The following is a 15,841-nucleotide window of genomic DNA, read 5'->3' as shown; positions in this document are numbered from 1 at the left end:
AGTGCCAGCCTGGCTCTGTCCCCACAGGGGTGACGAGGAGTGGAGCCACAGCGTGATTCAGTGGCACAGAAGGGAGCTGCCTGCATCACACAGCTTCACAGCAAGGGAGGCTGTGGGCTCCCATGACCCCCAGCCCCATCTGAAGGGATGGCGTGGGGCAGCCCTGCACTGCTGCGATGCACCGCTGCTGTGCTGCTAGCAGAGTGCATGGCAGTCGCTTTGCTCTGGCAGCAGCAGCAAGGGAGAAGGAAAACACAGAGAGGAGCACCCCATGTGACGGCACGTCCCCCGGTGCCACCTCTGGCTGGGAACAGCGTCCTCCCTCTGTCTCTGGGGCTGGAGGACCATCAGCTGTGCTAACACAGAGGGGTGCTCGCCTCCCTGCTGTGCGGCGCCCGCTGCCTTGATGGTGACATCCCAGCTCACGGAGAGATGTGACAGCCCTGCAGAAGGCATCTCTGCCTGCTGCTCTCGGCCCGCACAGCAAAAGCCCTCCGCTTCTGGGCAGTTTCCTCGGCCAACCGAGGGGGGCTGGAGCCGGTGCGCTCTGCGTCTGCACGTATGCCATAGGAGCGTCCCCTTCGGCAGCTCCGTCGTGCTCCGTCGAACGCTCCGCGCGGCGAGGCCTTGCGGACCCTGACGCGACCCGTAGCCGCTCCGACCCGGAAGCAGACGGCGGGCGTACGGACATTTAAACGGCGCGGAGCGGCGCGGCGCGGCCGGTGAGTGGGGGCCGGTGCGGGCCTGGTGCGGAGCGGCGCCTCCGGGGGCAGACCGGGGCCGGTCCGCGGCCTGGCGGCGCTCGGGCCCCGCGGGCAGCACCGTCGTCGCCGCGGGTGGCGGTGGCTAGGGCCGCGCGTCGCGGTGTAGGGGCCCGGCCGTGCCGCCCAGCGGGGAACCGGCGCTGTTCGCTGCGCCTGATGCTGCCGCGCGGGGCCGGCCGGCCGTGGCGCGTTAATGTCAGCGGCTGCAGGTGTTTGTTCTTTATAGATAAAGATGGCAAACTCCCATCTGCCGGAACTGCCGGTCGGAGAGCCGCCGGCGGCGGCTTTGTGAGTGTTATCTGCCCCTATTGAACCGGCAGCTGGTGAGGTGACGTTAAAAGAGAACTCGCTACAGACCTCCCCGCGCGAGGGTTTTGTAACAGCCGGTCAGCGTGTTAGAGGAGCCCGGCTATTGGCCGGCACCGATGGAAAATCTTAGGAACGAGGATTGCAAACCACACAAAGAATTTTTCCTATTTATTCAGGGATTTTTAATTTTTGCTTTGCATTGTGCAGTCTGTTCGCATCCGTCCTTAATTACTTCAGCAAAGCCCATCGTGGTGCACTGCTTCCCTGGGAGGGTCAGAGCGGGGAAGAGGCAGTGCTGATCTCTGCCCTGCCAGCAGCGCTGAGCTCGGAGGTGTGAGAAAGGAAGGTTGAATGGGCAGTGTCCTTGTTTGAGCTTAAAGGCTGATTTTGGTGGAGGAAAGGTGAGACTGAGGCCTTGAAGTCTCATCGTAACGTCTGGGGTGAAATTGAGCTGTTCTGATGCCTTGGGGGAAAAAATAAGAGACCTTTTTAATGGAACCCTGCAGGATACCATGGTTGCCCTGGTGAACAGCCGCATTGTGGTTTTCAGTTCCTCTTTGGTGGTAGATACAGCAGAAAGAAGTCATCGATATGTCCTGTCCAAGTCAACGATATACCTTAGCAGTTTAGCAGTTTAATAGGTTATTTTGCTCCAACAACTTACACTGCAGCAGCTGAGGTAGGATTACAGGCTGATGTACTGAAGTCCCATGTTTGTGCTTGCAAAAGTGGAGAGGTCATACGCTGTGTAGAGACTGGCGCTGGATGGGATCGCAGCTAATGCCTCTCTTTACTGAGAATTAAGAGCTCTTGCAAGATACTGAGGTGTGCAAGGGAGTGTGTTTCATGTCAGTCACAGTGGGAGCAAGTTCGTGGCCAGAAAGACAGGCTGAAATGGTCAGTGTTGGTATTCAGAGCAGCTGTTCTATATAATTCTGCACGCTGTCACTGCGAAGGTGAGGTAACGCGCAATATGTGTTCTTTACTCGAACCTGTAAGGACTCAGTTATTTCTGAAGGCTTGAAGTTGAACACAAGATCTTCCTGTTGATGACCTCTGGACTGACACATCTGGTAGTCTTGTGAGCTACTCCCTTAATCTACCTGGTTGTCGAAAGGCAGGGAAGGGAGGATTAAAGGACTCAGTCTTGTAATGGAGGTGTGAGCACTGGGACAGAAGTCCTCACTTCCTGTGGCATGTGCATTGTGCATGGTCACCACCAGTGGTTTGGTATGGGGCAGGTGTTAACGACACAGTGAAACCCTTTCCCCCAGTGGAGCAGTTAATCAAGCTGGTATTTGTGAAAAGGTCAATATGTTCTCATTCAGTACGTTTGTGTCTTTAGAGTAGGTAATTATTTGATGTTTTGTTTGAAGAAAATGACCCTCTTTTTTCCCCGTGTCTATTTATAACTCTTTGAAGTCTGGCCCTGTTACCACACTATGGATCCACTGGGGCATGCAAGAAGTGCTCCTGCCCAAGGTGCCAAGGAAGGATTAAGCAAGCCCGCCGTTCCCCAGAAGAACGCTTACGCTCGGCTTGTGCAAAAGCACCACAGCGGTCGGTTCCGGTCTTACATGAACCGAGTTGCACAGAAGATGCAGTTGGAAGAAAGCACGTCCAACGAGCACAGCTCGGACCTGGAGCTGCCCCTGCGGAGAGGGCTGGTGAAGGAAAACCTGGCCAGGAATGGGTTGAATGTGCGCAGCTATTCCCCAGTCAGAGCATCTCACCTGGAACAGCCTGGAGGGTTTGAGAACGATAAACCCCAAACCCTTTTTAACAGATGTCTTCATAGGAAAAATGCCAGTGTTAATTCAGAAGGAGACTTGGAGGTGGAGGAAGACTGCTATGTGCATCGGCACGGGGCTGCGGCTGACTCGTTAAATCTGAGTGATGCCATGGGTAGGCGAGTATCGACCGGCCTGAGACACAGCGCGGCTCTGCAGAAGTCTTCTGGTTCTGATGAAAAGGATGAGGAGGATGTGTGGAGGAGGAGACATAAGAAACGAGGCAGGTGTCCTGCCAACACTGATATGGCGGCTGGACACTTGTTGACTGAGCACTTTAGTGGGGATGTGCTGGCAGCAAATGCCAGGAGAACCAGTCTCTTGTCTGCAGGTCAAGTCCAAGGTGAGTTCAAAGTAAAGAACTGCTTTGTGCCTTTGCTGCAATTACCCTGGAATTGAATGTGATGTTTTAGCCATGAGTGAGTTAACAGGAGTCGCTTCTACTCTGTCCAAGTGAGTCAGCCCCTACTTACCTGTGGGTGGCTTCGTTCTGATTTACAAGTAAGCCATAGTCCATGTGCAAATGGCTTTGTGTGGAGCCAGCTTGGTGTTGGCAGGACCTCATCCCCCTGGCATCGGTTCTGTGTGGCTGTGATGCTTCCAGCATCAGCTCAGGGCTAGGAGAGCCCAGTTTCTGTGATGTGCAGTCCAAATTAATAAGACTGCTGGATGTGAGCTGGCTCAAGGCAGAGGCACAGCTCCTCTGCATCTCCTCTTTAGAGTGCTGGTTGGCTTCTGCAGAGTGTCCGAGTCTGTCCGATACTCGGCCTAAGATGCCTGCATAATATCTAATCCCTGATAGAGTATTGGCTGTAGTAAATCTTGCTGTTAGTAACAAAGCAAACACATCTTGCAGTAGTACAGTGAATGTCTCTTAAATGTGATGGTCAGGGCAAAAAGCCAACTAACTTACAGAGATTTGAAAAAAGTTATTAAAACACTCCACAGCATTAACAAGCAACCAAAGCCAGGCAGTTCAAATTTCATCTTCCTATGTAATGGGTTAAAACTTCCTCTGAATGGTATTTATGGCAAAATACTTGGATTCCCTGATCTTATGAGCTACTATGGAGGAACTCATAAATGTCACTGCATTAAATTCTCTGTAATGAGTCTAAAAGAAATGGATTTCTCAGCTGGGTACAAGGGGCCTGAGGTCTGTCACAACTTTTGGACTGGAAATCAAGTGTATGCTTAACTCAGTCACTTGCAAAACTATGCCCCATCACTCAAGGGTGGCAGTGTGCTTTTTACAGAGCTTGCTAGATTCTCAAGAGTGTGGCAGTAGATTATGTGCTAAAGATGGTAAACTCTGATGTGTCCTTGCAAGGCAAATCATAATAAGAGATTAACACAAGTAGGTTATGTTAGTATTTGTAGATAACCCTGATTTTGGGGAGTGGTTTTTTTTTTTTTTTTTTTTTTGCATGCTTCATTGTAACACTTCTGTATTTATCATGCTAGGCTGTTATGATAAACTTCATTGCCTTTTGCCTTTAGGGGTCTAATAGCTTTTGGAGATTAGGGAAGAGCAGCCAACAGATTCCATGCTGATGTTAATTGAGACTAGTTAGCTTGTTGTGTTAGGTGCTGTGCTTTACAGAAGCCGAATCCAACACCACACAAGCTAATTGTGTGGGTACAGCAGGAGGTGTGAGGTGCCCACAAGGAGCCATCCAAGCTGATCTGCATCAGGGCTGCTGCAGGCCTGGGCTTTCTTCTCTTCCAACTCACTGCCAGATGCTGAGGCAGTGAGAAGTTCTGCAGGAATGCAGGTTGTAAATCTCACCGACAGCAGTGTTTTGTACGTGTACTGTCTGCAGCACCCTGAAGGATCGAGGCAAACTTCTAAACCAACATTTGACACTCTAAAATTTGGCCTGAATCCATGAATGTGTTCACTGTGGAGCGTCGTGGATTTGTTTTGTTCGTGGGGTGAACTTCGGTGGTTGGTTTGGGCATTGTTTCCTGATTCTTTGAAGCTGGTTTGGGATTTGTGTCTTTCTGCCGTGGGAGAAGTGCAATGCTGTCACCTTCCCAACCCTCGTGGAAATCTTTCTGGTGTTAGGAAAGCAACAGCACCTGCCCAAAGAGGAAGTGTGAGAAAGGTGTAAGTGGGTTAGGAAGGCTGCTCACCGTGAGTGTAGGGATCCCAGGTTTCAGGGAAATGCATTTGTTCGATGGGAAGTGTGGAGAACCTGTGGTTGTAGCTGTGAAAACGATAGGTGCCTGCATGGATTTCAGTCTAACGGGAATAGCCTGGCTTTAAAAACAAGCACCTGCAGTTCCTTCCTGCTTTTTTGGGAGGGAGGTTTACAGACCCTTTGAAAACTAGTCATTTATTTAGAAACTTAGTACAGAGACCGAGAGTAGAAAATGTTGGCCCTTGTGTTTGACCTCCCAGGTGGAAAACTCACCCTGTGGGGAAGATTATTGGAAAACTATTTACTTAAGTGACACCCTTCCTTTTCTTCCCCCTGCATAGCTGAGCCTGGTTACGCTCCAGAACGCTTGCAGGGATGTAAAAACAGCTTCCTGGGGAGGAAAGAAATAGGAAAAAATAGATGTAATTTGATTCAGCTAAATGTCTTCTGTTTGCTTTGAGTACATTTTAGCACTCCTGTCTAAGTGAAATGAAGGCTTTGCGATATGCGAGCACTTAGATATAAGATCTCAGACATCACAGTACCAGATTAATATTTTCCCACTTCAAAGCTTGCCTCTTTCTCTTGATGCTGATATAAGTCATATTACATTGTGCAGGCAGGTGTCTGGTTTGATCAGTTTAAATCAAGGCTTGTGAGGCTGTGGTGGCAAGAATTGCTTCTGTCATAGCAGTGAGGCATATCATCTCTTCAGTAGTGAGATTTCCTCACAAATTGACTCTGCTTGGGCTGTAGCACGCTTTCTGAAAGGCTCTTTGAGCTAATCTCAGAGCCCAGCGTCTCTCTTTGTATTGCTTTGTTTCACTGTCCTCTTGTTAACAGCTCTTCAGCTCAGGTTCAGCTGTGACCCTAAAACTGAAAGTGCCAACGTGGAGGGCTGAAAATCCCCTTTGGGGCTCTGTGCAGCAAGGAGCTGGTCCCTGTTCACGTCCTTTTAGTGGTGTTGCAGTTGTGGTAGCCCCGTGGGGGTAAGGGGGAAAGCGGAGGGGTTTGTGTGGCAGATGAGCGTTGCTGAGCCCTGCAGCTCGCTGCCAGCAGTACTGTGCTGTCTGTGGGAAGCAGTGAAGAGCCCTGGCAGTGGTCTGCTAGTTCCAAGAGAGCCTCATCTTACATGGAGCAAAGCCGCTGAGGTAGGAATGCACTGAAATAATTGACTGGCTCTTCCAAACGAGCACGTCTTGTTTGCTTCTCCTCTTGCCTTTCTCTGCTAACCTGCTGTGGTAGGACAAGAAGCTGAGACCCAGAGTCTGCATCTGGACGGCTGCCTTGCAGGAGGAGTAGATTCTACATTGCATGTACAACATCGTTGCCTTTGTCATTCTGTACTCTATGGTCCCCACTCTTGGGGGGTACAAGTAGATCTGTAGCAACTAATTGAGAAGCTGATGGTGACAGTCTCCTCTTTGGCACCTGTTGTTATAAAGTACTGGTCTGTCAATGCCCTGTCCAGCTGTACTGACATGGTAACTGGAAAAAGTAATGAATGATAGGTGGAAAGGCTTCCTCAGGAGCTCTGGATTTGTGTGAAATCGAGCAACATGTTTAAACCTTGAAAATAGCACTGTCTTGGTGTGAGCTTTATTAGCAAATGGAACCTGCTACTGTGCAATAAAGATCCCTTGTCACAGCAGGCTGAAATGTTCTGTCACTCATCAGACTGGTTCCTTGTGCACTGGGTTTGCTGTTTCTTTCTTTGGACCTTTCCTTCCTCCTTAGCTGGTGCTCAGCTGTGGATTTGGGATCCAGGCTTAGAGGTACAGCATCTGGCACTGTGCTGGTTGATGTCCTCAGGATCAGCATCTACTGCACAGCTTCTGCTGGCATCTTATATATATATGTTTTATATACAAGTGTGTGTGTGTGTCCTGTAAAGTATTTAATTCCTTAGAGCTTCCTGAAACCAAAGTATCACTAGAGGCTTTGTAAAATCCTGGAATAACTGGGATGAAGATGTTTTCTTCTCTGTTCAGAGAAATTCAGAATCCTATGTGGCTGGTTTATTTCTTCCTTGGTTAAGAGAGGTCTCTGCTGTGTCGGGATGCCCCTTATCTGCTTTTCTGCCTGTGGGGCTTTCATCACAGAGTCCTACCTCTGAGCTCTATGTGGCTTTGTAGTTTTTCAGCCTGTACCACCAACTAATCACAGGATCACAGAATTGTAGGGGTTGGAAGGGACCTCCAGAGATCATCATGTCCAACCCCCCTGCCAAAGCAGGTTCCCTACACCAGGTCGCACAGGTTGGTTCTTGGTTCTTTGGGGGACTTTTCCACCTCTCTGCTCCAAGCTCCCTGGGGTTATTGCAGAGCATTAATGTAGGCTGTCACCATCTGCTGTGTCCAAAGCTTGGGTTTGAACAACCCTCTGTTGTCCCTTGACTGAAACATGTGACGTTGGGAACAGCACATGGCATTTGTTGTGAAGGATCCTCAGGCTTCTGGAAGACAAAGCTGCATACAGACACGTTCTGTGGCTTTTTCCTCGCGTCTGTGTGACCTCTGTAAGCATAACTGTTGTAAAGCCTCCTGTTCTGAAGCTTCTTAAACTATGATAAAGCAGAAAATCACACTGAAATGTCATTTTAAGTTATGCGTATAGATTTTTATCTAATACAATTTCCCTCCAGTTTTTTTCTCCCCCTCAATCTCCTATCCATTAGGCTGGTTGTTTAAAATTTGGTTTTCCTGAACAGAAAGTCTTTCATGAAGTCTCCTGGGTTGTTTTCTAGTTTTTGATCAAAGACTGTAAGGGTTTTCCCACTTCAATCCTGTATTTGTTATCAAAATCTGTTTTCAGGCAGGCTACTGACTGATGTCTCTATCATAAAAGGCCTTTAAAGCCCCCTTTTCCCTGAGGACAGAAGTATGGACTCTTCCTGCAGCATCTGTCTGTCACATGGCTGCTACATGAAGCTTTGTCTTAAATATCTGTGGTGTGTCACTTTGCTGGTAAGGAGTTTAGATCAAGCTGCCTGTTGACAGCGAGGTTTTGTTGCTCATTGTACGTGTGTTCTTCAGCCCGTTTCTGAACGGCTGTTGCTGTTAGAGCCTTCCTGAGTCTGCAGGGAAGTCTGAACAAATCTGCAAAGGTGAAGGGCCTCCAAATGTGGGGTACAGCGTGATCTTTGGGAACGTGTCTCCCAACCAGACTGTTTCAAAAGGTGTCAGAAACTCCAGTACACGAGAGTGGGGTGGTTTTATTGATGCAGAGAGCTTGGGTGGAGCAGGGTGCTTGTGCCCCTTTGAAGGCTGATTGCCATGAAATAGGCAGGGCTGTATCTGTACCTCCTTGGGAAGAACACCAGCACCAGCTTTGCCAGGTGCCCCCCTGAGGCTCCTCTCGCTGAGAGCTTTGCAGGGTTGTGATGTAGTAGAGCTCTCTTGCCCATCTGCCAGGGTCAGCATGGCCCCTGGGCAGAAGCAGCCAACTCCTGGGTAGCAAAATGCTTTGCCTGTAATGGCATGAGATTTCATGGCTCTCTGATTTGCCACGTGTCAGACATTTATTAGCCCAGTCTATGATACTTACCAGCTTGGGCAGCTTCCACGAAGGAGTGTTTCTGGCAAGCAGGCTGGTGTTTAGCATCACAGCTTTAAAAACAGTTGTTGCTGTCAGATGGAATCGTGTTTGTGGCTGCAACCCTGACACTTGAGAGGTTCAGTGTGGGTAAAGGAAATGTCCTGGGATGTTTTTCCTGTATGTTTGATGGGCACAGCTGGTCAAGAAATCCCAGGTGAAATCCCTTGGATTTTGCCTTTCCATCCTGCGCTGCAGTAAGTGTTGTTTGTGTTTGTTCCTCAGAATGAGCTCTGAAGGAAGAACCATAGCTTTTCCCTTCTTGCAAGGCAAAAGTAAGATAACGTTACCTTTAGTGGCGAGTCTTCCAGCTCGTGTGGAGCAATTCAGTGTTTAAGAATGCTGCTATCTCCTTATCTGGCACCGATAAACATGAGCCAGCGACCGAGTAAAGGCTACAGAACCAGCTCAATAAATGGAGAATGCTGGTTGCTGTGGAAATCTTTTACATGTAGCAAATCTTGCCAAGCCCCATGTGACATCTGCGTGATGTTAATCATTGTAATAAGATATGGGAGAGGAGGGAAAGCTGAATTTACTGTATTGCCCCATCAGAGAAACACTTGAAAAATAGAATGCTCCTTTCTTTAATGGTTTAACAACGTCATCACAAACATAAATTTCTGCATTGCTTTTGATAGGAAAAAATGCTGCATTCCCAAAGCTTGTGCAACTCCGTTTTTGGCTAGCATCAGCTGTAGTATGTGAGTTAATATCTGATGCGTCCTCTCCTGGGGAGATGAGATCCTGCCTTGCAGTGGCTGTGGTTTTGGTGTGTGATCTCACAGCTCTGTCTGTGCCTGCCGACAGTTCACCTGCTTTTCTTAGAACTATGTCTTTTCTTCTTTTTCTGTCTTCATTCTCTGGGATCAGACCTTGATTGTGTAGCTCTGGTTACTGGGCTTGCCAGTGCGATGCCTGTCCAGAGAAACAATAGTCCAAGAATTGATGTAAATTTTTAATTAGTTTTAAACCCATAATGCAGCTTGTCATCAATTTATGTGAGCAAAGTCCTGTTGAGTTCCCTCGGTATCAGTTTCTTTGCGAAAGGGTTTGATGATAGCTGTGTGGGTATTGATGGTAGCATGTTAGGATAATAAAATCACAGTGCGTGTGTAATGGCTTAAAAGCTGCTTAGCCGGACTAATTAAATGCAGCTGTAAATTGAGAATGGTTACCAACAGGTGTGGCTGGTTCTTACAGTGTCATGTTCTGCCCTGTTCCTTCAATAATCAGGAGGAAAACATGCAGGTATGGCTGAAATTTTTGTATCTTGGATGTCTCAGAGGCAGCGGGGAATGTTGAATAATGGGGCAGTTACTGGCAGCCGTCTGCATCACTTGGTGGACTGGGATCAGGCAAAACAAAAGCCATTTACTGGGCCTCCATGGAGCAGCGCAGGGAGCGCAGCTTGGGAAGCAACAGCTTGGAAAAAAGTTTGGAGTTTTTGATGGATTAATCAGCTGAACATCTCCCTCCTGTGAAATGTGACCCAAAGGGTAATGTATGAGTATGGGAATTGCAAGATGGAGTATGGGCTGCGTGTGTCTTTGGTGCAGCAGCAGCAGCTTCTGGAGTGTTGTATCCTGCAGTGATGCCCTCTGTTTGGGGAGGATGGTGATGAATTGATGGATGCCCATAGGAGGGCTGCGAGGAAGATTAAAACGCTGGGAGCGTGAGTGAATGATGTGAGGAACCCTGCTTTACTTATCAAAGAGATGCTGGTGGGAAGGGAGCTCTCATAAATTGCCTACATGGGGAACAGATGTTCCATAATAGGCTACTCAGTTGAGCGGATTATGATATAATGCATTTGAGGCTAAACAAATCCGGGCTTGAAATAAAGTGCAATTTAGCAGTGAGGGTAAATGACCGCTGGAACAGTTTTACCAAAGCTTGTGGTATGTGTGCTGTTACTAGCATATCTGAAAACCTTGATAACAAATTCTGTACACACAAAGCAAGCTGTGGCACAAACAGGAGTAAATTTCAGAAAGCCCTCTGTCCTTTGCTCTCTATGGGGTCATCCAGCCCCACACCCCCATCACCTCTGTTGCTCAGATAGTCTCTGCAATGTCACCTTTGCCTCGAGTACCAAGGTAGAACCAACATGAGATGATTCCTCTGCTTGCTGTCTGTTGGTGCCCGGTGCCCCAACCTCTGCTCTTGGCCCTGTCCCTGGTGCTGGAGGCCGCTTCCCTCCTCAGGCCCCCGAAACCTGGTTCCATGTCCTTCGGAACTCACGGCCCCAACTCCCTCTTGTGGGGAAATCCAAGCTGCTGAGAGCGCTTGACAGGGGCAGGATGGAAAAGAAAATGTTGGGATCCACTGAGTAAAAATAATGTTTTCAGTGACAAGAGCAAAAATTTCCAAGGCGCTGATGGAAAATGTCAGTGCATTGTCAACGCATCTGTGAGCTGCAGCCCACAGATGTATGGGGCAGGTCATGCCTTGGGACTACTTCTGGCTTTCTACGGATAAAAGCTGGCAGCAGTAGTGTGTTTTGTTTCATTCATGTGTTTTTAAGGCACTTTTTCCACCACAGCACTAAGGACTACACGATGTGTACCTACTAGGTTGAATGGGCAGTATGGGCAATAGTTCTTCAGCAGATTGTCTTATTCTGCAGCACAAAGGGTAACCTCAAGATATGTCTGAATCTAGAAGCAGTTCTTTCATTTCTTAAGCTGTTATCACCTAGTGTGTTAGCACCTCCTGTCAGGTGCCTTTCAAAGCCTCTTGACTTCCTCTGATCTCCAAGCGACTTGCTTGAATCCCAGAGAAATCAAAGAGAACTTTAACTGCATAATGTTTTCTAAGTATTTCTCTTGAAGTGTTGAACAAGCCTGTTCACAATCAGGGCTGCTGGATAAGAGGTTTGGCGAAAGATAATTTGGGCAAAGGAAAGGATAGAGGTCAGGGAAGCAGCCCTGACCCACATCCTGGGATAGGAGGGGTGGCCTGGGGGAGTGGAGGAGCGCAGTCATCAGGCGGAGTAGGTGCTTAGGAGGTCATGAGCAGGGTGGAGCAGGTTCACAGAGAGTCCTGAAAACCAGAGGAGCTGCATCCCCTCCCTGACAACGCTGCTGTGCTTCTGCACACAGCTGGAGCACAGTAACTATTTTGATAAACTTTTAGCCTATTGCTACTAAATGAGTTTCATCACCAACCCCTAGTTCAGAGCCTGGAATGGTATCTTTGGCTCTTGTGCTTCCATAGTTTTCCTACAATACAATCCTTGCTGAGGAATTGAATAAAACTGTGATTACTGCCTACTGAAGGCAAAGTCTTGCAGGCATGAGGATGTATCGGAAGTGTTTTGCAGAGGACGCGTGCTGTTGCAGGCACGTGATCTTAGTGTTTGGGAGCAATTTCCACAGCACTGTTTTCCTCAACAGAAAGAGTCCATTTTGCGTTTTTTTTTCCTTTTTCCTGAAACATAGGCACTTTCAGCAAGCCAAAGTCAGTGGAACCTTTTCATTTTTCCTAGATCCATATTCAAATCTAAGGACATGCAACACAACAGTTTTAACTGAGAATACAGTTTAAAGTAGAAAAGGAGTGGCCACATGAGCTTCCCACAGCTCTGTGCTGAGCTGGGTGTGGGTCTGGGAATGTGCTTCTGTCTCTGCTCTTTACTATCTATGTATCCATGGACATGCCGCATCACTTACTTACTGCCTCCATCTCTTACTGGGGATGTTTCCTCAATGACATACTCCAGTGACTGAATTCTGGGAGCCAATTGTAGGGGCACAGAAGCAGCTGGTGACCCTGCAAACTTGCTCACGAGCCATGACTGTGTATTTCCCCATCCTGGGAGTCACTCTTGGATATTAAACCTTTTATGTGCAGATTTTGACACTTTCTGCCAAAAGTGTTTGGAGTCATCCTTTCCAGAGATGCTGGACAGGAGTTCTCTAGATTTTCTCCTGGGTGCACAGATGACTCCCAGCCAGATCGCAGCCCAGTGTGCAAACACAGTTGTGTTCGCTAGAGGAACCGGTTGCTTTGAATTGCTTCTAAGATCATGTTTAAGTGGTGGGAAGACTTGCTTTATATGCTGCTTTGTCTTGCTTTGTTTTATCTAGGCTATGGAAAGTTATAGCTTGGGTTTATGCCGTGCTGGGCCCTGATGGCCCATCCTAACGGGTCAATTAAGGGAACTTGGTGGGCATGGGAGCTAGACCTGGAGCTGAATTTCAATACGCTTTCCTCTCAGTTCAGGATATTTGCGTATAATTTACGTTTTTTTGAGTCCACGCATTGAAGTGTAGGTCTGCGTTGTTTCTCCTCTTTAAATGACTGTTTAATGAACTTTAAACTTAATTATGCAATCTGCTATCTGCCTAAAAACCTACAGTGCTGTGATGTCACCCTCCTCTTCCACTTCTGCCATGATGCTCCTCTTCCTGGAAATTTGCCCTATTTTTAAATTGTTAAGATAATTTGAAATCACCTGCATCCTTAATTTTTTCTGATCAGGTCCTACAGTCACATTGTAGGAAAGGTTTTTTATGATAAGGGTAATGAGGCACTGACAGGGGTTGGCTGGGGTGGTGGCAGATGCCTCATCCCTGGAGACACCCAAGGTCAGGTTGGATGGGTCTCTGAGCTCCTGATGGAGCTGTAGGTGCCCCTGTTCAATGCAGGGAGTTGGACCAGATGGCCATTAAGGGTGCCTCCCAACTCAGATGGTTTTATGATTCTACAGCCTGTAGCTCTGCGGTGCATTCCTAGATTTTGGGGGTTGTGGTACAGCACAGGGGTGTGGCAGAACCTTCAGTTAGGGATTATTTGAGTTTGTTTCATCAGAAAAGAATCTTTTTTATTTTCTTGTGATAAGGAGAACGTGCTCTCAGACTTTTTCTTAGACCACGGGTTGAACATCTGAAGTACTGCCTGCCAGACTTATCTCTGCAGCAGTGAAGCCTCAATGAACTGATAACATATCTCTATGTCTTGCCTTTCCATTCCTAAATTTCTAATGAATTCTTTCCTGTGACATCCTTATTTCTCTCGATTGCTTTGTCCTTAATCTCAGGCCATCTACTTTATTTAACCTGTTTGCTCTGAGATACTGTAAAATGCATTTGAGATGTTTCTGTTTTGCGGCCCTGAGTTCTGAACTCAGGGGATTCCTGCTGAAGCTCCCAGCACAGGCTGCCATGGAGCTGAGCTCATGGGCAGCATGGGAGATAGGATTTGGTCCTGCTTGTGTTCCTGAGCCACGAGCACAAGATTCTGCTTGAGCTATCTTCCAAGGAGTATCCTTTTTCTTCTTGGTACAGAACTCTTTCTCTGAACAGCTACACCAACAGCTGTCTGTGTTTTTCCTTCTAAAACAAAATAGAACAGAAGAAGTACTTGGCTGTTACCATTAGTGGGACATTTAATCTCTTAAATCCACCAAATATTTTTGAAAACATAAATAGCTAGTTACTTGTGACCTGTCTACGACCAGCTTTTTATTGTCATTGCTCGTATTTGAGACGGCTTTGCTGGCGTTTGTTGTTTTTGCCTGTGTGCAGTAACTTGATCCTACATATTAGAGTAGTCATTGAAGTGCTTAGAGTTCTTGTTAGTGACTTTTGTATTATGGCACATACTGAATGTCACTGATGCACTAGGAATTAAAAACAATATAACAAGTGTTTCAGCTTTTGAATTTTGAGATGAAATTTTCAGAAGCTCCTGAACAGCAGAACGTATCCAATAGCCAGTGCATCGCCTATTTTAGACCACGAGAGGGGAAGACGTGGGGATCCTAGCAAAACCTGCCAGATGTTAACACAGCTTCTGCTGGCAAAGTATGCTTCTGTTAGAAGAGTTTATTTGACTTTGGAGAAACAAATGAGCCAGTTGCCTGGTACAGCCACATCCACATTAGCTGTGTGCCTAGCTGGAGCTACCAGCCAGAAACCGCATCCCTCGAGCTGACAATTGTTCCCTTGGGATGGGTCGTTCACGGGCTGGTAGCTGCCGTGCCTTCTGGTCCATGGCTGTATCCTCTGTGGTGTAGTGAGTGCATAGCTGGGCTGTCGTGAGGAACTGAATGTCAGGGAACCTCTTGGAAGGAAATTGGCTTAGGTCATTGAAATGTGTCAGCAATAAAGTGAAAGGTTGTAGGAATAGGGGCAAATATTTGGTAAGCATGTGTTGAGAGTGTCTCGTTAGCTGGTAACAAATTGTTCTATTGCACTTTATCAGTTCTGGGGATGTGCTTCTGTTTCTCTTCACGCTTACGCTAACTGGATAAGCAGTGGTATTTGAAAGATTCCTTTGCACATCTAGATTGTGATCTAATGCTGGGAAGCACTGGGAAAAATCCCTTTAGCAATAGCAGAGCCAGCAGAAGGCCTGATGCCCGGTTGTGGGCTGATAATGGTAATTAGTAGAAGGAAGTACTTAGTGTTGAAAAAAGTTCATAAGGTTATAGTTCCTTTCAATTCTTTTGAGAAAAAGGAGCTGTGTTGGGGTGGCTGTCAGTGGTGTGAGATCCCTGGAGCTACGGTGCCCAGGTAGGAGCCAGTTGTTGTGGTTCTGCCTGCATCAGGGGAGCTGGGGTAGGTACAAACCACGCAGATGGGGACACAGCTGGAAGCTCAGCTGGAGGCTGAAGTGCCAAGTGATCTGGTAAATGTCCTTTGGCAGGAGAGGGAGCAGAGAGGTGTTCAGGGCTGGGCTGAACGGGGCCTGGGTCAGCCTGGACTGGTGCCTGAGTGGTTGGCAACCCGGCCCACGGCAGGGGGTTGGAATGAGATGATCTTTGAGGTCCCTTCCAACCTGAGCCATTCTATAACTCCGTGGTGTCCAAGGAGTCACACGTGTGCTGGTGACTATTCAGTAAGAGGTACGGCCCTTCTCTGCTGGTAGGAGCCAAATAGCTTGTCACGTGCTAGCATGCAAACTGAAAATGTTTTATTTTTAGTCAGTCAAATTTAGGATCTTGGTCCTTTCTTATATTATCCAATATGCAAATTTTACTATAAAAATCAGAGACTTTGGCCTTCCTAAGTTCATGATTAGTTGACCATATTTGTTGATTTAGTTGTCCATCTAGTTGATCAACTGACTAATAGATACAAATTTAATGAAATGCAGGACTTTTCCAAACATAAACTATAGTGGTTTTCTGTGAATTATGTTGAAATAAGCTGATTTAAAACATCTAACCTCCTTTCATACTGTAAGGCAGATCAATTATTCTGGGAATCTGTTTGATTATTTTTTTTTTCCC

General features: G+C 47.4%; 1 protein-coding gene across 4 annotated transcripts in view; it reads left to right on the top strand.

The window, feature by feature from the left end:
- Positions 1-645: 645 nt before the first annotated feature.
- DIS3L2 (DIS3 like 3'-5' exoribonuclease 2) overlaps positions 646-15,841 on the top strand; it is a 165,952-nt gene continuing 150,756 nt past the window's right edge. The window contains exons 1-2 of one of the 4 annotated variants that reach the window (XM_042820290.1): positions 646-722; positions 2,496-3,206. In XM_042820290.1, the coding sequence (XP_042676224.1) occupies positions 2,516-3,206 (691 nt within the window). In that variant the 5' untranslated portion in view covers positions 646-722; positions 2,496-2,515. Of the gene's footprint in view, positions 723-1,491; positions 2,155-2,495; positions 3,207-15,841 lie in introns of those variants that run through there. The other 3 variants (XM_042820291.1, XM_042820295.1, XM_042820294.1) reach the window with 3 other exon arrangements.

This window comes from Centrocercus urophasianus, unplaced genomic scaffold (assembly GCF_019232065.1).
Source record: "Centrocercus urophasianus isolate 14NV4802_14NV808 unplaced genomic scaffold, USGS_Curo_1.0 seq_19, whole genome shotgun sequence".
Lineage (NCBI taxonomy): Eukaryota > Metazoa > Chordata > Aves > Galliformes > Phasianidae > Centrocercus > Centrocercus urophasianus.
The sequence above is the reverse complement of the archived record's forward strand: the minus strand, read 5'-3'. Positions and strand labels throughout refer to the sequence as shown.